A 22659-nucleotide genomic window follows, 5' to 3' on the forward strand; every position below is an offset into this window, starting at 1 on the left:
TTTGTTTTTTCAAATAAATGAATTATTTTTTTTTATCTAATTTTTCAGATTAATAAGCCTTCTTCAGGGTAATACGGTACAATGTTTTTCTTATTTATTGTTGAGATTGCATAGCATTAACAAAGATCACCAATTTCTTCCAATCTTGCTGAAAAAAAGTTTTTGTTAATTTTTATTAAACTGAAAATTTGAACTTAAAAAATCATTAAAAAAAACAAAATTTCACATTGTCTTATTTGGTTTCTTAACTGACTTTAAAATTTTTCATTATACCGATGTAGTAAAATTAAATCTATATATCTCTTTATCTGTCTGTCCATTCCTCTTTTTTTAGAAATTACTGGGCCGATCTGGCTGAAATTTTGTATGGACTTTTGATATGATAAGTTGCAGTGAACTAAATATTATGGTATTTGTTCAATGCAAACTTAGGCATTAATAAGGATTAGTTTTCACAATACCACATTTACTCTAGAAGTTTTCTCAGAAACTATTAGCCTAATCTGGCTGAAATTTCGTATAAACCTTTTTATGATAAGGTGCAACAAACTAAGTATTATGGTATTCGCTCAATGCACAGTTAGGGATTCATATTAATTGCAAAAATGAACATTAATTTGGCATAAAGCACTTATTCAATTCAATGTCAACAAACTAGAACTTTTGTCAGTAAGAACAATTGCATTTAAATTCTGTAAATTAAATTTTTCAACAATTTATTTTTCGACAAGAAGTGCAAAGAAAATAAAATTTATCCTTATTCCATGGAGTTTCAATGAATGGCCCATATCCTCATGGGAAACGTAATTAACAAAATAAAATTCATATGTATTCTATAAATTTTACTAATTAGCATATCAATTGAATCGTAAAATTTTGAGAGAAATCATACATGCATGAAAATTTGACAAAAATGCCAAAAGGTTGAAATGATATTTCAAATATAACCGATCAGTATAATTTTCCTCAAGATTTATTATATGCGTAAATCAATTTATAAAAAAAAATGAAAAAGTGAAAAAACACAAAAAAAATTGTGTTTTTATGCTATAATTTTAGGATCAATTTCTTTTCAATTCTGTTGTTTGCTGCTGCTGTTTTTGTTTTTTTGTTTTTTTTTCAAACAATAACATGTATGTAATATATCCTTGATCTTCTTTCCAAAATTCTATAATATTCCTCAAATGGTTCGTTAAGGGTGCTACATTACACAAAACTGAAAAGCAGCACTTACTTTTTTTCTCTGGCTGAATGAATTTCTCTCAACATTTTCAGAAACACTCTAAAAAAAAAACTCCAAACAAAGAAGGCTTTCGCACATTTTATTGGTAATGTATATCGACATTCCATACTCATTTTTTTACATACTGCTACTCCGACAAAGGAGCAAAATACAAGACTTGTTGCCAATTTCTTCTGATAAGCTGATCATATTCATCAAAAACTCCTGTTTTTGTACATTCTTTTTTAAACAAAAAATCGAAACATTCAGAATTTTTGAGATGAGGATTGATTATTCGTATTATTTGGATTCATTGGACTACTGTTTTTATTTTGAGTGCCATTTTCACAACCTCTAACCTTATTTAGATGTATATTTTTTTTTTTTACATGGAGTTCACCACTTATCAAGGCCCAATGGCCACTCGGGGATAAGGGTTATTGTGTGTACAGTAATCAATAGGATAATGTAGCAATAGTATTGGAGAATTGATAAGGTGTTATTACTTGGGGGGGGGGGGCGGTTCATCAGGAATTTGTTTGTGTTGGACTTGAAGACATCCAGGTTGAAGTCGGGAGGGAAACAGGCAAGCGGAACAGAGTTCCACAGGCGGGCAGTTCTAAGAAAGAAGCTTTGTTCATGGAATCTACGTTTTGATTTAGGCACAGATAAGGAGTGGAGAAAATTATTGACGGTGATTTCAGCTAGTTGGGTGTTTTTTGAAAAAGATTGGCGAGGGGGGGACCAGAGAATGGAGCTCAGACGAGCACTTGCCATGGAAATAAGGATAAAACAAAGACAGGCTTGCAACGTCTCTTCTGTGGGAGAGAGGTTGCAGGGAAGAGAAAAGGGCATCCCCCACTAAGCCACAAAGTCTATTTTGTACTCTGTCAAGGCAGGATAGGCTGTTTTTAGCAGCTCCTGCCCAGATGTGGCAGCAGTACTCCATCTTTGGACGTACTTGGCTTTTATATAGATAGAGAATTGCATCGTTAGTGTGATATCTTCTGGAGCGGTAGAAGGATCCCACCATTTTCCCAGTGACCTTGGCCACAGACTTGATGTATGTGTTCCATTTAAGATCAGGAGTAAAGGTCAAACCCAGAAGCTTATCAAAACATGGAGCCTCCCCTAGACGAGAGCCTTCCATTTCAATTGATGCCAGATGGGGATCAGAGCATTTATGATGTAGATATAGGAGCTTGGTCTTAGATGCATTAAAGGTAACCAGTCACCTCTTTCCCCAATGTACTACGCGCTCAAGATCAAAGAAGAGAGAATCAGAGAGAACATCATCATTTACAGCCTTTGATGTGTTGCCATAGATGGTCGTGTCATCAGCATAGATGTCAACGAAAGATGTTAGTATGTGTTTTGGGAGATCATTGATGTAGATCCGGAAGAGAGTTGGGCCCAGTATGGACCCCTGAGGGACTCGAGCATTAATACTGAGGGCCTCTGATTTCTGCCCATCAACCACTACTCTTATGAGCCTATCAGAGAGAAATGATTTAATGATCGAGAAAACATTTCCAGTAATACCGTAGCTGGAAATCTTGTGTAGTAGGCCTTTATGCCAACCTTATCGAATGCCTTTGATATGTTGAGAGCAATTGCCCTAGAAATGAAGCCTTTGTCGAGAGATTCGCTAATCCTATGAGATATAATCATTAGCACATCTGCTGTTGATCTAGCAGAACAGAAACCATATTGCGTGTCGCTAAGAAGGTTATTTTTGCTGAGGTGGTTGACTACTTTTCTATTTATTGTGGATTCCAGCAACTTACTCATGACACATAGAAGACTTATTGGTCTGTACTGAGAGGGGGATGACTTATCACCTGAATTCTTAAATACAGGGCATACTGATGAGATTTTCCAGAATGTTGGGAAGCACTTCTCCTTAAGGCAACGCTTAAACAGTTTTGTAAGTATGGAGGCAAATTCTGGTTATAATTTTTTTAACACTATAATTGGAAAAACCGTCAGGACCAGTTGCTTTACTGGAGTCAAGGTTCTTGATTAGCTTGTCATTAGATTGTCAAACTTGGGAATTTTTCTGTCAAACTGAGGAATCTGCACAGAATTGCAAACAGAACCCTTTATTTAATCCATGTGGAGTATCAATGTTCTTGTTCCATCAGCCATGACTTGATAGAAGTTCCAAGTAATTAGGAATTGTAATTTGAGTGTCGCTCGCACTGAGGATTGAACCTTCAACCTCCAGAAGAGTGTAATTTTATAATTGAATTTTATCAAGTACTTTGTCCACTACATCATGTGTCCTTGCGCAATATAAAAAAATCCAAATTTTTATTTTACAAATTTAACAATGAAGTTTCATAACTCACAAACTGTCAAAACAGACGGATTCAGAAGCTATGATGAAGGCTCTGAACAGCTTCTTTGGACCAGCTGTATTTCGCAAAACATTCTTGAAGAGATGCACTTTGAATTCCAAAAGTGATTGAGAATTTGCATTCCAATTTCTATTCTGTATTTATAATTTCATAATAAAGCCAGCTATTTAGTCATTGTCTGTTATCACGTTAGTATTATTAGTGGTAATAGTATTGTTAGTATTATTAGTGGTCATAGTATTGTTAGTATTATCATTACTTTCTCTACTTTGCCATGGGCAATCTTGTTGCACATTAGAAACAACCAATATTATCTATAAGTTTAAATGCCTTTTGGAAGAATGTCACTTCCATAATGATATTAAAGTTAATATTTCCATAGGTTTTACAACCACTACCTTATCCTGCCACCTCACCATGTATCTTAGACATTCTAGCTCCATTTACTAACATTTACAAAGATATAACTGCCCCATCGATTTAAGACAAATCCTAGTTAAAAACACCACAATAATACTTTCCTAATCCAACTTAAAACTACTCAATGCAACAACCTGCACTTAGTAAGATTGCAAAAAATTATGAAGTTAATAAAAAGAGATTGGTTTTAAAATATAAGAATGTGAAAAGATCAAACAACGATATTTTCATTTTACATAATAATTGAATAAATAAAAGAATTCTGAAAAATGTTCTGCTGCTTTTATCATCTCCATATTTAAACTAAAAATAAAAATGGCTGCATATCACAAATTTCACTAAACAAACAAATATGTGTTCATAAATAGAAATAAATTATAATTTTTATTTTCAATTTTTTTCTGTCAACTGTTACTGAAAACTGAAGAAATTTCTCTTTCCCACAACGGTTTCATGCTTCGTACAAAGGACCAGTAATTTTTCTGAAAAGTATAAAACATTTATTCATTTTATTGCGATCTTTACAGCATTAATATATTCAGAAAAAAAAACAAAAAACAAAACAAAAATATAACAAAAAAAATCAAACTGTTAGATGTAAGAAAGTCATATTATAAATAAACATTGATTTTTAAAATAACGAAAAAAAAAAGCGGATTAAATAGGAGGTCCACTCTCCTAAGCTTTACCGTCTTGCACTTTAGATAGTGATTAGTTTATTGCTAATTGCCTGTTAGAGAATACTGACAAGGCTGCTCAGGCATTTTTGTAGGTCAGAGTGCTCAATCTCTTGGGTGCTGGCTTTTTAAATCCAAACTTTCTGATCTTGTGTTACATCTTCCCATCGTAGAAGGGAGATAAAATAAAAACAGTACTGCATAAAACATTGAGGACAGCAGATTGCTGTTCAAGCATCTCTCAAAGCACACAGTGAAAGCTACATGCTCCGGATTCAGAAGCTATGATGAAGGCTCAGAACAGCTTCTTTGAACCAGCTGTATTTCGCAAAACATTCTTTAAGAGATGCACTTTGAATTTTGAAAATATATCAATTATTGGCCAAGAGATGATGTTTTGTTATGAGTTGAGTGAAGACAAGTGACTGTGATAAACAACTATACATATGCTAACAGGACTCAGTTCGGTGTTGCACCACTGGAAAAATCTACAAGTGATTGTTTGAGAACATTCAGAACTTAATAAGTCCTAACATTTGCCCCTTCAAACTCTGTGAACTGTGATTTATGTGTGAAGGCACAGTTGCAAAAGACATGAACCATACTGCCCACAACTCTGAAGAACTAGCTGATTGCCAGGATCAAACTAGTGTTCAAGTGTCTCTCGAAAGACGCAGTGAAAGTCGCATGCTTTAAGTCTAGATCCTGCTTGGAGATTGTGATGGAAACTCAGGTTGGCTTCTTCAAGTAAGATTCTTCAATAGATACAGTTCATACATTAAATATTGGCCAAGATATGATGTTTTTCTTTTGTTTCCAAAAAATGTAAAATTTGTCTCAATCACACTTGTAAAAATATGCATATATAATTTATTATTTTTATTTTGATTAAATATAGGACTTAGTTTCTCTTAGATTTCTTTTTAAATTATGACCATTACCTGGTCGTAAAATATGCATAAATATTATATTTTAATTAATTCAGAAACTGAGACATGTGCACACGAATATTATGTTTTTTTTCTAAACAGTTCACTTCTTGTAAGTAAAAAAGAAAATACTTGAGCTGAGATCGAATCCAAAACCTTAAAGACAGAGAGTCAAGTATGATAACCATTAGGCCAGCTTACAAAGTATTTTCAAACCTATTTATTCTTAACATAAGGAATCTGCTTTGTGAACAATTCACGCATGTGCATTTGTGAAACAGTTGACCGATAAAAATATGATGACCCCCCCTCCACGTACCATTATTTTAATTTTTATCCCTTAGCGACCTTTTTTCCGGATAAAAACTGATTAAAAATTTTTTCACATACCTGTATATCCTATATACCAAATTTCAAGTTAGTAGATCAAAAAATTCATCGAGTATATAGGTTGAGAAGTGTCTTCTCACACACACACACACACACACACACACACACACACACACACACACACACATTCTCACTTTTATAGATTAATAGATTATCTATTATTTATATAGATATGTATGTTTAATATTAAGTAATGTGATTTATAATTTAAAAATTTTAAAAATTTTTAAAAATTTAAAAATCAAAATTTAATTAAATTAAAAATCAGTTTCATAAGAAGGAACAACAACATTAATTCTTAAACAAATTAACCAATTATTATGAATTTTTAAATACAGCTGCCAGATGTAAGGGTTGTACTGTGGGATGTATTGTGTTTAATTTAATTCTATACAAAAGGGGCAAAGAAAGAGTGAAAGTCTTTTATAAATATTTAGATATCTCCGATTTTTATGAAACCTTAACATTAGTTTTTATATGTCAATTATTAATATGTCAATTATTAATATGTCAATTATTTATATGTCAATTATTAATATGTTAATTATTATGTGCTTTAGACTAAATATGCAACACAATATTAGCTACTTGTATTTTCTCTACCGCTCTCCCTCAACCCAAGACTGTACCCTAATAAACAAAGTCTCATACAGCATAGACACAGCACTCTCCCTCGATACTAGCGCACAAGTACATGTATTTGGTGACTTCAATGTCCACCACAGTAACTGGCTAGGATTCTCTAATCACACAGACGTAGCTGGTAGCACAACACATAGCTTCTCTATATCCCATTCCCTATCTCAGTTGGTTACATTTCCGACACGTTTCCCAGACCAGCAAGATTAACATGCCTCACTTCTAGATCTCTTTCTGACAACGGTTTCCGATGACTGTACAACAAATGCCCACAGCCCACTCGAGGATACTGATCACACTGTGATAATGGTAGAAATCAGCCTAAATTCTCGCCCTAAAACTGAAGACCCACTACTCAAAACAACGAGGTATTACAAAAAGGCTGATTGGGAAGCCATCAGGGAACTCATCAGAGATGCCCCATGGCAAAATATCTTTACTCTTCCAGCGGAACAGTGTGCAAATGAGACCACTGAATGGTTCAAAACTGCAATTGAAGCACATGTTCCCGCACGGAAATTCTATAGCAAGCCCCACTCTCCCCAATGGTTTACTTCTGCTTGTGCAGCTGCCATTTGTCAAAGGTAGCATGCGTTCCGCAGATTCAACCGACATTAGTCCAGCTCAAATAAACAGAAGTATATAGAAGCTAGAAATAATTGTAAGAGAGTGATAGAGACAGCTAAGACAGATTACTCTGAAACCACCAGAAAACACATCGAAGCACAGAAATTAGGAACCTGGGATTTTTGGAAAATCTACAACTGCGTAGTAAATAATGGACAGTCAACTATTCCCCCACTATCAAACAATCATGAGGTTGCTTGCATGGCAACTGACAAGGCTAATCTGCTTGCCAGTCGGTTTGCCTCAAACTCCACACTGAACCCGGTACACCACTCCCTCCCTGATTTTCCTCTGCGAACAGATGCCACACTAGACGATTTGAAAATCACCCCTTCTCAGGTACATGCTATTATAAAAAACCTAGACACCTCAAAAGCATGTGGACCAGATCTCATCCCGGCTGTGCTATTAAAAAAATGCTCTGCCAAGGTTGCTCCAGTTCTCTCCAAACTTTACAATAAATGCCTTAACGAATCTTGCTTTCCCAACTGCTGGAAAACCGCTTCTGTGGTACCAGTCTTCAAAAATCTGGTGAAAAAACTGACCCACTAAATTATCGCCCCATTAGCCTCCTTCCGCTTTTCGCCAAAATATTTGAGTCCTTAGTTAATCAAGCCCTAGTCCAGCACCTAACAGCTGCTAAACTCCTGACTGACAAACAATATGGATTTAGGCAAGCCCGTTTAACAGCAGATATCTTAACTGTAGTTTCTGAACGTATATACCGTTCATTGGACAAAACAGGGGAGGGTAGAGCGGTAGCCCTTGATATATCTAAGGCTTTTGACAGGGTATGGCACGATGGTCTTCTAAGGAAAATTAGATCATATGGAATCACTGGAAGAATTCATAATGTAATTAAATCCTTCTTAAGTAATAGAAAAATCCAAGTTGTCCTCGACGGTTGTACATCTAAACAATATGACATAAATGCAGGAGTACCTCAGGGGTCTATCTTTGGACCTCTATTATTCCTGATATTCATAAATGACCTCCCTGATAAAATTGTTTCGGAGATGGGTATATTTACCGATGACACCACTCTCTATAATAGATATGAGGGGAAAACAAATGAACACATATCCAAGGAAATGGCAGAAACACTAGAGGATGACCTCCAATCTGTAGTGGAATGGGGACAAAAATGGATGGTCACATTCAATGCTGCCAAGACTAAGCTTGTTTCCTTCAATAGCTACAAGAAACCTTCTCTACCACCAATAGCAATGGCCAAGAACACATTGCCTGAACGTACTTCTTTTAAACTCCTCGGCCTAACGTTTACAGGGAATATGAACTGGAATAGATACATTGAGAGCATTGCCAAGGCTGCTGCAAGGAAGGTTGGCTCCCTCTACCGTGCTAGAAAACTACTTACGCCTGACAATATCCTGTACCTCTAAAAGGCCACCATTCGCCCATGTATGGAGTACTGTTGTCACATCTGGGCTGGTGCATCTGCTGCTTGTCTCTCGCTCCTGGACAGGGTTAAAAAAAGAGTCGCCAACCTGATAGGTCCTGAACTGTCATCTAGGCTTCAACCTCTGTCCCATCGACGAGATGTTGCATCCCTCTGCCTGTTCTACAAATACTTTAATGGTGAATGCTCTGACGAACTGCAAACACTTGTACCTACCCGACGTAACTACCCCCGACAAACCCGACAAGCTACTAAGTCTCATCCCTTTACAGTAGAGATCCCTAGGTGCAAGAAAGCCTTTTACTCCAATAGTTTCTTCCCCAGAACTGCAGGTCTTTGGAACTCCCTTCCGGGATTCTGCTTTCCCAACTGTACTGATATGCAGAAGTTCAAGTGTAATGTGAACAAACATCTTTCTATTCATCTCCCTTCATAATGAACCTGCTAATTAAGTCCCTGATAGTAGCCCCCTGCTTCAAAGTGGCACTGTGCCTTGTTTGGGGTGAAAATTGAATTTAAAAAAAAAAAAGTTTATATGTCAATTATTAATATGTCAATTATTAATATGTCAATTATTAATATGTCAATTATTTATATGCCAATTATTAATATATCAATTATTAATATGTCAAGTATTGATACGTCAAGTATTAATATGTCAATTATTAATATGTCAATTATTAAATATGTCAATTATTAATATGTCAATTATTTATATGTCAATTATTAATATGTCAATTATTAATATGTCAATTATTAAATATGTCAATTATTAAATATTTTTCAAATTTAAGTTCCTTTTTAAAAGGGCTTTTTTTGAGGGAGGCATAATATAGGCACAAACTCATTTAAAAATTAAAATATATCAAATTTGTATTAAACTTGATCCTCATGTGGCAAGATTCCACGAATTTCAATTTCTTAAGACACTTTAAGCCTTACATTTAATACATTCTAACCCCTTTTGCATAAAATTAAAAAAAGTTTAGCTACATAATACTCTCCTGGAGGTTGAAGGTTCAATCCTCAGCATGGGTGATACTCAGACTGCAATTGTGAATTACTTAAAGTTTCTACACTAACATCGTTGACTAATCATGCTATTCCTGTGGACTATGTAAAAGATTCCATTTAAAATTATGTGTAGATTTCCGAGTCCGACAGAAAGCTTTCCAAATTCAACAAGGGACACTTTAAGAAGGTCAGAGGTTATATTGTCCGAATCTTATGCACATACACTCAAGATGAGACCAGTAGTTTGAATGATCCAAATAATACAAAAGTAAACTGCCCACATTCAAATGCCATACGCACCTAGCAGTTGTGTTCCAAAATTTATAAAGATCAATTAAGTTATTTAGGAATACATCCTGTACTTACAAATAATATATACACACATTTTTTTTATGTGTGCAGGCATGTGTGTAAATTGGAAACAATAAAAATTAAAATATTTCACTTTTATTTGAATCCTGAGATTTTATTTATAAATTTTATTTTCTTAATTTTTATATTAAATAGCAAATAACTTTTAGTCATTAAAAATATTTTATTTCTTAATTTTAGTATTAAATTATGAATAACTTTAAATCATTAAAAAGCATTGAATTAACTTTAATTTAATTTAACTTTAATCATTAAAATATATTAAATTATAAATAACTTTAATCATTAAAATATATTAAATTATAAATAACTTTAATCATTAAAAAATATTAAATTATAAATAATTTTAATTATTAAAATAGATTAAATTATACATAACTTTAATCATTAAAATATATTAAATTATAAATAAAATAGATTAAATTATAAATAACTTTAATCATTAAAAAATATTAAATTATAAATAACTTTAATCATTAAAATAGATTAAATTATAAATAACTTTAATCATTAAAAATATTAAATTATAAATAACTTTAATCATTAAAATATAATAAATTATAAATCATTTTAATTATTAAAATAGATTAAATTATTAATAACTTTAATCATTAAAATATATCAAATTGTAAATAACTTTAATCATTAAAAAATATTATATAATGAATAACTTTAGTCATTAAAAGAAAGATGATAATTACTTCTCTTACCTCCATGATTTTTAATCGAGGATTTGGGGAATCTTCATTTTCGACCCATTGTATTCGTTCTTTGGAAAATGTTAATTCCTGAAAATAATATCAGTAAGAATTAAAAAATAAATGATGATATTTTGGAATATTTTTAAAAAATTTCTTTATATTCAGATCTGTGGCAAAATTCTATAATGGTTCAGTTTGAAATTATATATAGGTTCCCGAGTTCGACATAAATGTTCTCAAATTTTATTAAAATTTAAAATTAATTACCTTAACAATTTGTGTATTTCTTATTTTTGCCTTTTCACTTGTCATATTAACAGCATTTTGGTCTTTCTTTTCCAGAATATTTCTTTTGGCTCGACTGAAACAAAAATGTTGAGAAATTAATGAAATTATTTATTACCCCATCCCACTCCTGCAAAAAAAAAAAAAAAGAAAGAAAAAAAAACTATTAGTGATTTCTTGAAAAATTGTTGGAAAGAAAAAAAAGAAAATATTTTAGAATTTAAATGGGGAACCAGCTTTGCATATAAATTTAATGTAAAATGATCCCTCCTTTCTGGGCCATTCTATCAGTTTATGGTAGATAACACCAACATTTTTTTTTTTTTTTTGCTATGTGCATTTTCATTATATTTTCAAGTTTGGATCAAAGTTTAGTATTCGTCAAGTTTTAATAGGGCAATCTCCCTACCATTACCTTCTCTATTATAGGAGGCAGAATTTTTTTTTTTCTTTTTCTTTTGAGAAATACATGGGTTACTGGTAAAGCAGGTGTGATGATTTAAAACTGGAAACTTTTAGTGAAACCGGCATCACTGATGGCCACTGCTGTCGTTATTGTTGTCATTGTTGTTTTAACGTCCATTTTACATTCTGGCATACATTAAATGACTGTCAGAAATTGATTTTTGAATTAACCTATCTCTGGCCTGTGATACTATAAAGTGGCCCTGGGGTGGATTTGAGCCACTAAGTGCTAAGTGGGGGGGGGGGGAAATAGACAAAGGAAGAGGAAATAGTTTAGAGTAAACAAAGAAATCGGAAATATCCTACAATAGACAAAGAGATAGGAAATAGCTTAGAATAAACAAAGAACTCAGAAATATCCTACAGTAGACAAAGGGATAGGAAATAGCTTAGAATAAACAAAGAAAGAGGAAATAATCTACAATTTAACAATAGATAGGAAGTACCAAACAATAACAATAGAAACCTACTGATAAAACAGGAAGGGCAGCTTCCGGTAGCCAGGGGGGGGGGCGACCAGTGATACCAATGTAGGGGAGACAGACAGTTGACATCTAGATGTGCGAGACAGTGGTTGGAAGTTAGATAGTGACAGCTGAACAGTTATAGAGTTGACTGTGAAATAGAGACGTGGACAATTTTGGAGTTGATTGTGAAACAGAGATAGACGAATGTAACATCGATAGAACGGGGAGGGGGGGGGAACACACACGCACACACTCACGAGTCCAACAGTCTATTTATATGTGAACATTGGCGTTTGTGTTTTTCCTTTCTTTGTTCATATTTCTATTTTGTGAACCACGTGTGTTCTCATCGACAGCCGCCAACGGGAAAAGGACGATCCGGCCATAAGAAGAACAGTTGAATGAAAAATCCACGACACACGACGTTGGGGGTCGGCGTTTTGTTACAACCAGGTCTTCATTTTTTTTCTCTGAAGTCCATCCTTATAATTTCCTTTCATCTTTTCTTTGGTCCCCTCCTATGGGCTGACCCTGCTACCTCAACTCTTCTACAATTACTCAATGTGTCAACACTATCAAAATCTACACTTTTGCACATATCTCTCTATACTGTACCAATTTAATCTTCAGCTGAATTATCAAAACTAAGCCTGTTTTTAAGACCCACATTACACATTCATCATATCATTCTCATATCATTTCTCTCCATGCAACACATATCCTCATCCTACACTGGTCAAGTTTTACTTCCATACAGCATCACACTCTATACACATTGCCTGCCTTTGTATGGCAGTGGTAACACTCTTATGATATCTACAAACCCAAGAACTCTCATGCATTCTTTCAGCATGGCCATCAAAGTCTTTACAGTTCTCTGTATACTGTTTACGTTTAATCTCCCTCTGAGGTCATCCTTAAAACTCAAAGTACACATCTGTCGCATCATTATCGTATTGTTTTTCTCCATGCATTGTCACATAGAATGCATCATCTAAGGCGGATTACATTGCATGCAAATGCCAAAGATGCTTTTTCCTTTGGTTGACAGTGGTAATCTCTAAATTCACATCTGCTAAAGATTGCTATTTTAAACTCAATTAAAATGTTTTTTTTAGTTTTACAAGTACATAGCTATAATAAAGAAGACACCGACACAGATTGATGATCTGGATCCAATCAGTTCCATAGTACAAATTTCATTCGATCCCTCAGGAGATGGACACTTCCAGGTCTGGAAGTGTCTCATTATAGAAAGAACTGCAGAAACCAATACTAACATGGTGAAGTGAATACTGACATGGACTGACGAATTGTGTGTGCCAAGTTTGAATCTTGTCATTTCCATAACACGACTCTTTTCACTTATGGATGTTGGCAACCTTCACTTGACCTTTCCTGGAAGTGTCTCATTATAGAAAGAACTGCAGAAACCAATACCAACATAGTGAAGTGGATACTGACATGGACTAACGAATTGGGTGTGCCAAGTTTGAATCTTGTTATTTCCATGACACCACTCCTTTCACTTATTGATTTTGGCAACCTTCACTTGACCTTTCCTGGAAGTGTCTCATTAGAAAGAACTGCAGAAACCAATACCAACATGGTGAAGTGGATACTGACATGGACTGACGAATTGGGTGTACCAAGTTTGAATCTTGTTATTTCCATGACACCACTCCTTTCACTTATTGATTTTGGCAACCTTCACTTGACCTTCCCTGGAAGTGTCTCATTAGAAAGAACTGCAGAAACCAATACCAACATGGTGAAGTGGATACTGACATGGACTGACGAATTGGGTGTACCAAGTTTGAATCTTGTCATTTCCATAACACCTTTCACTTATGGATGTTGGCAACCTTCACTTGATCTTTTCTGTAAGTGTCTCATTAGAAAGAACTGCAAAAACTAATACCAACATGGTGAAGTTGATACTGACATGGATTTATGGACTGGGTGTGCCAAGTTTGAATCTTGTCATTTCCATGACACCACTCCTTTCAGTTTCAGTGAGTACCTGATTTTAAGGAATAACTGGAGAACCCAATAACATCAGTAGAATCGTATTTGTCAAAAAGTGTGCGATGCTGATTCGTAGGAATTTTTATTTTACTTATTTTTTTTTTATTTTACAGTTTCATATTTTTTGTTTGGTGCTACCAGATTAGGCCATCTGAAGATGCTTGCTTTCTGATTTAAAAGGCACCAAACATTGATGTTATTGTATTTTTCCTTTCTCTTTTCAAAACTCCAAACTAAAAAAAAAAAAATAATTTTTTCTACAAAACGACCAAACCAAACACCATGAATAAATATTTGAAGATATAAACAACTTGAAGAATAAAAACTCCTTTTGAAATGATTTGGCATTAAATATTCCGAAAGGGTTGATATGTGCTAAAACAAAACAATCAAACCAAACACGATGAATAAATATTTGAAGTTATAAAGAACTTGAAGCATAAAACTTTTTTCTAAAATTACTGGATTTGGCACATAATTATCCAAAAAAGGTTGATATGCCATAAAACAAAACAAAAAAAATCAAATAAAATAAATATGTATTAGATACGTTTGAAGCCAAAACAACGCATTATTCAAAATAAACAGATATTTATTTTGTTTGAAATTTATAATTTTCAATATAAATTTCAAACAAAATAAATATCTGTTTATTTTGTATTAATGCGTTGTTTTGGCTTCAAACGTATCTAATACGTATTTATTTTATTTAAACTCAATCAGCGCTTCTATCAAACCCTAATGAAAAAAAAATCATAGTTTTGTGGATTGTCGAATAGAGTCGTCATACGAAATGTAAGCATAACATAATTATAAAGATTTAAATAAACTTACAGTTCTTCCAGAAATTTATTATATTCTCTTGGGTGAGATTTGGAAATGCAAGACTCAAACGTTTCACTTTTCATTTCTGCTGCAGATGAAAAAAATAACATAAAAATATAAGAAAGTAAAACAAAAAAATAAATGAAGAAATTAAGGAAGTGATACTTGTAGCTAGACTCAATTCACAAATTAATAACAAATTAGAACTCAGCAGGGAACTCTTAATTTAACTCATACATATCATTTGAAACCATTCTTCACTCGGATCTGCAGCAGAAACCACTCTCATTTGGCATTCAAAGCAAGCTCTTCTCTTGGATCTCAATCTTTCTGTCTGATTGGCTGCAGGCTACTTTGGTTGCTGGTGTTTGTCAGATGAGCTTCCTATCTCGGATGGGGTGCTGCAGGGAAGTGTTATTGCATCAATGTTATTTTTGATCTTCAGCAATGACAAGCTGACATTAATAGACACTCCAACATCTCATTTTAACTGTGGTGACTTAACTGTGTCACAGTGTCATTGGATGTAACAACAACAACAACAACAATGATGGTGGTGATGATGATGGAAAGAAAGAGCACTGTTAAGAAAGGTTGTTATAGTATTGTTGTAGAACTGTGCTAGGGGTCACAAATGAAACAAACCACAATTAGTGTAAAATGTATAAATATAATATGTATTTATCATAAAGAATACAGGAGCCACTAAAATGGTATGAGAGGAACGTGTTCGTAGCATGCGGTTAAACATGGTATGAATGTCTCCATCTAGTCTCTGAAACCAGTGGTATTCATAGAACTGGTTAATTCCACTTAGTTCTGAAATAGGGGTGATTTGTGCCCCACAACAAGTATTTATTTAATACACACACAATTATTTGTGGATATAATGAATTGATAAAGAAGAAATCTGTTTTCTTCCATGATAATTGGGATGACACTCAACAGTCATTAAAAACACACTAGCTGAAAAAGTTAGCATCTTGGATTATAAAAATGTCTCCAAAAATGTCAGAAATTATGCCTTTGGCAATTTGACACATCTCATCTCAATGCCACTCTTGTTAAGAAAACAGTTAATCTAGGGTGGTCGAATTTATTTGGGGGTCAAAATCCGAAATATAGGTAAAATGTTATGAGTTTCTTTGGATAGGAAAAACAAGATAGCAGATACGAATTCAAGAGACCATTAATTGTTGTTCAGGCTTTAGAAAGAAGAAAATTTGGTTATCCCAAAAGATAATCAATTTATTTATTATTTTTACTTATACAAAATGGCATTTGGGAAAATCCTTGATTATGCAAATGAGGCTTAAGAAGAGGAGGGACCCTCTTACATGAGTGATGGTGAAACCTAATGAAGAGTGAAGGCAATGGGGTCCTCCTGAAAGTGACAGTCAGAGATACAGATTTGAGGAAGAAGAAAATGAAAATTTTTTCAGAATTTGAAAATTTTAAAAAACTGCCTGAGATTAGTTTACTGAGAATTGTGGAATAAAATTCTGTGGATCAGGAGGTTAGATGAAGCCAATCTGATTCTCAATATAATGAAAGGAAAAAATACCTCAAGGACACATTCTGCCTGACCGCTGGGGGGCCCACACCATTCAGAGAAAAAAACTTTTCATGCCAGTCCCCGAGCATTTGCATCTTGAGCCAGAAACTTATGAATGATCAGAGTTTTGTAACTTTCAGTGAATAATTAGCTTGTTTTTTTTTTTGTATACAAGCCCAGTTATCGACTTGTCTTTTTATTTTTATTTTTTTTGGGGGGGGGGCCCTGAAATGATCTCTATTTTCCAGTGACACTGACTTAGACCAGGGCTGAATGGATTACATACACTATCAAATGCAACGTGGGGAGAGTAGCAACCTGTCCGATCGGATCTTTTCATCAATCAGGGCTTTCATCAAAGAAACAGACTAATCCTAGTGGCCAACCGAGAAATAGAGCAGAACATCTGCTGACATCACTTGCTGGACTTCGTTGAAGAGAAAAGGGATACAACTGTATTCCCAGGTTCTTATGCCGATCACAGATAAATTTCTGTGTCACACTCAGACTCTTACATAATGTTGGTATACCTGCAGTCACTGCTTTCTTTTGTTGGGGACTGGAGGCATGCTGTTGCACCCAGCAAAACCGTTATGCTACTGTCTTCTAGATATCTGTTCCTGTCCATGGGATTTAATTTCAAGACACATTTGTGCCATTCTCAAAATGTCATAACTATCTGGAAGTAATAACATCTAGCAATCCCAGGTTTGACAACCACTTGTCTTATCGTTACATGTCGTGTATCCTGAGCTACCAAATTCCTCATGAATGGCATTTGCTGACAAGGCTTTACAAGGCAATGATTTGCCCCCACTTGGAAACAAGTCCCTTGTGTTCGTCGGAGTTGGCAAGATGTTTTCTGATTCTCTTGAGAATCTACCATGTTGTGCCATCAGATATATACTACATATTCACTGATGAAACCCTGTTCCTTCTAGAGTATATAATATGCTTTAAATAGATTGCTGTCTACTCACTGGAATGTAACAGTTACACCTGTTATCTACAGATTATTTCATAATTCTTGCCCTACTACAATTCTTAAATACGTCCCTGTGCTGCGGCTGAACAGACCAAACCTGAAACATGTATCATTTTCACATTTTCAGAGTTTTGTATTGTCTATCATGATATTCCTACATTTTATGCATTTCTAAATTGGCTAAGTAGCCTTTATCTATTGCTAATAGTTTTATGATAATGGCTTAATAAAGGAAAAAAAAACATTGTTCCCAGTCTCGCTTCAACTTCATCCAATCTCTTTCCTGTGGTGTTGGTACCTTTTCTTTCACAACCAGTAATATTAGATTATTTACTTTGCCTCCATATGACACCTCTACACTTTTGTCCCTTGAAGCCTCACTATCTCAATTCTTCAGGTGTATGTTGCTAAACTCAAGAATCAAGGTGAGAACAGTAGTCCAAAGTATTCAAATACTATGAATAATTAATCCTCATCTAAAAAATTCAGAAACAGAAAAAACATGCTCTACATTTATATCTCATGCAAAATTAATGCATTGTCAGAGCCTCTAATTATTCTATTGAATATAATTGTTTTAATGCAAAAATAAATGCTTTTAAAGGTTTCCTAATGGTTTAAACTCACTGTTGACTATGCTTAGATCCTCATTTATGTAGCCAATATTTAGCAAGTACAGAACAATTCTTTCTGGTTAGTTGAGATCCAACTTTGGTAGCAAATCAAAATAGAGTATTTTGTAAAAAAAAATTAACCAATCAGAATTTAGTATTTATTGGTTGTCGCTTCTACAGTTTGAACAGAATTCTACAAAACAAAAACTCTGATCACAATTCTTAATTTTCTCTCTGAAGGAGAGATATATCTTGAAATATTAATCATTCAACAGATGTAGCAGAAAAAAGAAACAAAATTTCTATCTAATGCAGAATTCTAGCATTGTGATAGCCTCTCACCGAAATATTTTTCTAACTAAATAATTGTAAAATACAAAAGGTGAGTGTCGGATGTTTCTAGTTCAGATTTGTGGACTCCTGATAACATTTTATTTGTCTTTACTTTTGAACCTTCAATATACACCTCATCATCCCTCAAGACATAAACATTTGACCTCTTTGTCACGAATACTTGTCTTTTACTTGTGGAACAAAGATGATCAATAAAGTTGATACAAAATGTTACAATGGGACTTTGTCATTTAAGTTACTTTATAACTTCATGTCTGATGTCTGCATGTCCAAATAAAGTTGCAAAGACAAAAATGCAAAATTGTAAAATTCTAGAATTTATGATTTATAAAGTTGAAATTGATTAAAATCCCATTAAAGCAACAAAAACACATTTTTTGTATTATTTGGACTCTTTGGACTACTGTTCTCATCTTGAGTATCATTTTCACGTTTCGGTTAATTGTATTTTTTGGTAAGCCACACTGAGAATCGAACCTTTAATCTCAGTGTGGGTGACCGAAAAATACAATACCAAATTATTTAGGGCCTCTTTGCAGTTATGGTTGCTGGAACGAGAGCATGCGATCACCGTGAAATTCCATTCAAAATTCTGTTCAGATTCCATAGTTTGACAGAAATATTCCTATGTTCGGCAAGATACACCTGATGAAGGTTGAAACTACTGACCAAAACTGCGATATGGCAGTATTTATTGACATTAAGGTCTAAATCCCATTCAACGGGCCATTTCCAGGCATGCTGAAGACTAAACTTGAGATTGACAATTTCCATTCTATGAGTTTGGCATTATCTGCAAATAGCAGTATGTTTCCACCAATCATTTCGGGCATGTCATTGATATAGAGTAGGAAGAGAATAGGACTCAGCACAGATCCTTGAAAAACATGACTGCAAGCATCCATCGCTGATGAACATCTGCAATTTATCCCAACTTGTATGCATAAGGAGTTAACAAAATGAATAAATTGTCAGTTTAATGAGAGGATTGAAAATTTGATGAATTACAGAGAAGGTTTACAAGTCTTTCTTTATAAGTCTTTCTTGTTTTGACAAAGACAATTGGCTTCACAATCTAGTGGGGAGGTACTATCTTCTGTTTTCTGCAGCATATTTCTCACAGAAGAAATGTTGCTAGTCTTTCTTTACTCGATTATTACCTTTATGTGCTCGACTGAACGCCAATCTCTGCTGCCTCATAATAAAACATTCACAGCAAGAACTCGTCTGTATACCTATAAACAAATGAAATTTCCATGAACAGTTTCTTTCTAAGAACTATCTTAGAACCAATTGCCTTAGGATTGCAAGCAACAATATGATCGTCTTCACGTCCAGTGCAAACACATACTTGTTGAACATCTGTTTTAAGTAATCAAATTTGGTTCATTTCAGCCACCGTTTTAAATCCTCTCTTAATATTGTTCATCGACAAAAATGAAACTAAAAAGATTTCTATTTTTTTTTTAGGTACGATCAAAGTGTATTATCTGTTTAAAATATCTTGAGTAACCAATTCGGGGACATTTTAAGTAGGCCAGCCCCTAGAATAAATGTATTATTGAGATAACTTAGATAATTCTCTTGACGAGTAGGATAGACATATTTTTATCTTTTTATATGAAGGATAATAAACCATTTTTGATAGCCATTTTTGGTGCCTAATTTGTTGCTGTAAAATTTTTACCTTATAGCAAATACAGGTGCTGATACAGAGAACAAACTGTGCTATTTTTGAAATAGTATTTTAAATTAAATTCAAGTTTTATGGTATCTTTTGTTTGTTAAATTGTTAGGTGAAAGTATAGAATAGTTACAAAACACTCTCTCCTCCCCATGTTAAGAATGGGTTTCTAAATAGTAATGTTATATTTTCAGCACGGTTCTGCATAAGTCCCCAAATAAATAATTCAAAATGTAGTATCTGTTTTGATACTACACATTCTGTCTGCGATTAGTGGAGGAGAAATCACTCTAGACTGAGGTAATTTTAATTTTTTCGTCCCATCCAATGTCCTTTTAATAAATAGAGACTTCCGGGAAGTGCACTTCCGGCATTTTTGGCTTTGATCAAAATGTCTTCAATCCAGAAGCAAAATCCTCTCAACCCAGGCATTTCTTCTTCTTCTTCTTCTTCTTCTTCTTCTTCTTCTTCTTCTTCTTCTTCTTCTTCTTCTTCTTCTTCTTCTTTCGGTCCTAATTCAGAGTATCCCTTTTTGGAGAAGGCATATCACCTCCACCTCCCCAATAGATATTGTGTCTGACTTCCCCTCGTGGAGAGGGACAAGTAAATAAGAACACCCCAATCCCCGGGCTACGCCAACATACAACTGTATTTTGTATAAAAGGTTTTCCTAATTGAATTTACCCGTAAAGGTAACATAAGTTTTTAGCCCCCCCCCTCCTCACCTCGCTTTTTCTTTTCATACCAACTGGCAAAAAACAAAAACAAAACAACAACATTGTATATTCAGGTTATAACATTTCCTTTGCTATACTATGGTGTGCGACCCTTTTGTCTAAATGAGGTACACGGTCTAGTTCGATTAGATTAGTAATTACCCCCTCCTTCGAGAATGCCAACAGGTCCATTTTGGAATATTTCTCAGCATTTGTGCATCCTTGTTCTCAGTGCTGGAGAAATCCTACACAGTAATACAATTTTAACTTTTGTCACAATCCAGAGTACCCCTTTTGCATGTTCCCTACATTAAAAGCTGACCTGGTGTTTAACTGTGCACCAAAAATAAAACAGAATAATAATAATAAAATATACACATTAAAAATACCTCTTGTCATCTCGCTTTCTGTTGTTGGGAGCACGTAAAGGTAAGTTTAGGGGCGTGGTCTCCGAGGTAAATAATTACTTATTTAAACAAATAGAAAATATATAATATAATTCTCGTTGAATATATTCAATGGTAAGGAGTAAAAAAATAACTTGTAATCTAAAAAATACAAAACAATTTTTTATTTAGCTCGCATTTTTATTTATTTTATTTTATTTATTTTATTTTATTTTTTTTCACTAAGGATTTTTTTTCGGACAAGAAGTGAAGTGCGCAGTTGAAACTCTTGAAGACGCACAATTCAGTAAAGTACGGTTAAGAGTTTTCGAAAAAAAAAAAAAAAAAAAGAAGTGATCGGTACAAAAAATAGAATATCAACGAGGTTTAATGAAAAGAAGTAATATTTTAGTGAATTATAATAATTAAAAAAAAAAACAAAAAACAAAACAAAACAAAAAAAAAAACATAAGGTAAATGTCACTATCGGAATACCCTGGCCAAAAGCACCGCTAAAAAATCGTCCATGTCCCCCAAACTTAAACACCGAACCGGAACTCGAAAACGAAATGAAACAAAAGTTATTTATGTATTTATTTATTTTTGCTGCACTACTACTACTACTTCTTCTTCTTCTTCTTCTTCTTCTTCTTCTTCTTCTTCTTCTTCTTCGTCTTCTTCTTCTTCTTCTTATTATTATTGATAATAATAATAACATTAATTAATTTATTTATTTTTATTTTTATTTTTTTACAAGGTACACCACTTATACAACGCTCGGAAGCCACTCGGGGATAAGGGTTATTGCGTGTACAGTAATCAATGGGATAGTATCGTAGTAATCATTAGTATTGGAGATTTGATGAAGTGTCTTACTTAAGGGAACGGTTCATCAGGAATTTGTTTATGTTGGACTTGAAGACATTCAGGTTGTAGTCAGGTGGGAAACGGAACAGAGTTCCACAGGCGTGCACTTCTAAGAAAGAAACTTTGTTCATGGAATCTACGTTTTGATTTTGGCAAAGATAAAGAGTGGGGAAAATTTTTGTCAGTGGTTTTAGCTAGACGGGTGTTTATTGTGAAAGATTGACGAGGGTGGACCAGAGATTGGAGCTCAGACGAGCACTTGCCATGGAAGTAACGATAAAACAAAGACAGGCTTGCAACGTCTCTCCTGTAGGAGAGAGGTTGCAGGGAAGAGAAAAGGCCCCCCCCCCACTAAACCAGGAAGCCTATTTTGTACTCTGTCAAGGCAAGATAGGCTGTTTTTAGCAGCTCCTGCCTATATGTGGCAGCAGTACTCCATCATTGGACGTACTTGGCTCTTATATAGATAGAGAATTGCATCAGCAGTGAGATATCTTCTGGAGCGGTAGAAGGATCCTACCATTTTTCCAACAACCTTGGCAACTGACTTGATGTACGTGTTCCATTTCAGGTCAGGAGAAAAGGTCAATCCCAGAAGCTTATCAAAACATGGAGCTTCCCCCAGACGAGAGCCAGCCATTTCAATTGATGTCAGAT

The 22659-nt window shown here is 34.2% G+C and overlaps 1 protein-coding gene across 1 annotated transcript; it reads right to left on the reverse strand.

Annotated features, from left to right (window-relative positions):
• Positions 1 to 1306: 1306 nt before the first annotated feature.
• LOC145268162 (uncharacterized) lies at positions 1307 to 21292 on the reverse strand. Its single transcript, XM_080123361.1, has 5 exons — positions 21139 to 21292; positions 14851 to 14929; positions 11039 to 11132; positions 10781 to 10858; positions 1307 to 4484 (listed from the first exon to the last, which is right to left on the reverse strand). The coding sequence occupies exons 1-5, from the start codon at positions 21146 to 21148 to the stop codon at positions 4407 to 4409; spliced, it is 339 nt and encodes a 112-aa protein (XP_079979487.1). The 5' UTR covers positions 21149 to 21292; the 3' UTR covers positions 1307 to 4406.
• Between the last annotated feature and the right edge of the window lie 1367 nt (positions 21293 to 22659).

The sequence above is a fragment of the Euprymna scolopes genome, chromosome 43, assembly GCF_053919585.1.
Source record: "Euprymna scolopes isolate OS-2025 chromosome 43, ASM5391958v1, whole genome shotgun sequence".
Lineage (NCBI taxonomy): Eukaryota > Metazoa > Mollusca > Cephalopoda > Sepiida > Sepiolidae > Euprymna > Euprymna scolopes.

Bases quoted from the DNA above. Each gene is read 5' to 3' on its own strand.
- LOC145268162 (XM_080123361.1), bottom strand. The intron at 11,133-14,850 runs GTAAGTTTATTT...TTTTTGTTTCAG, and splicing joins AATAAATTTCTGGAAGAACT to TCGAGCCAAAAGAAATATTC. The intron at 10,859-11,038 runs GTAATTAATTTT...TATTATTTTCAG, and splicing joins GAAATACACAAATTGTTAAG to GAATTAACATTTTCCAAAGA.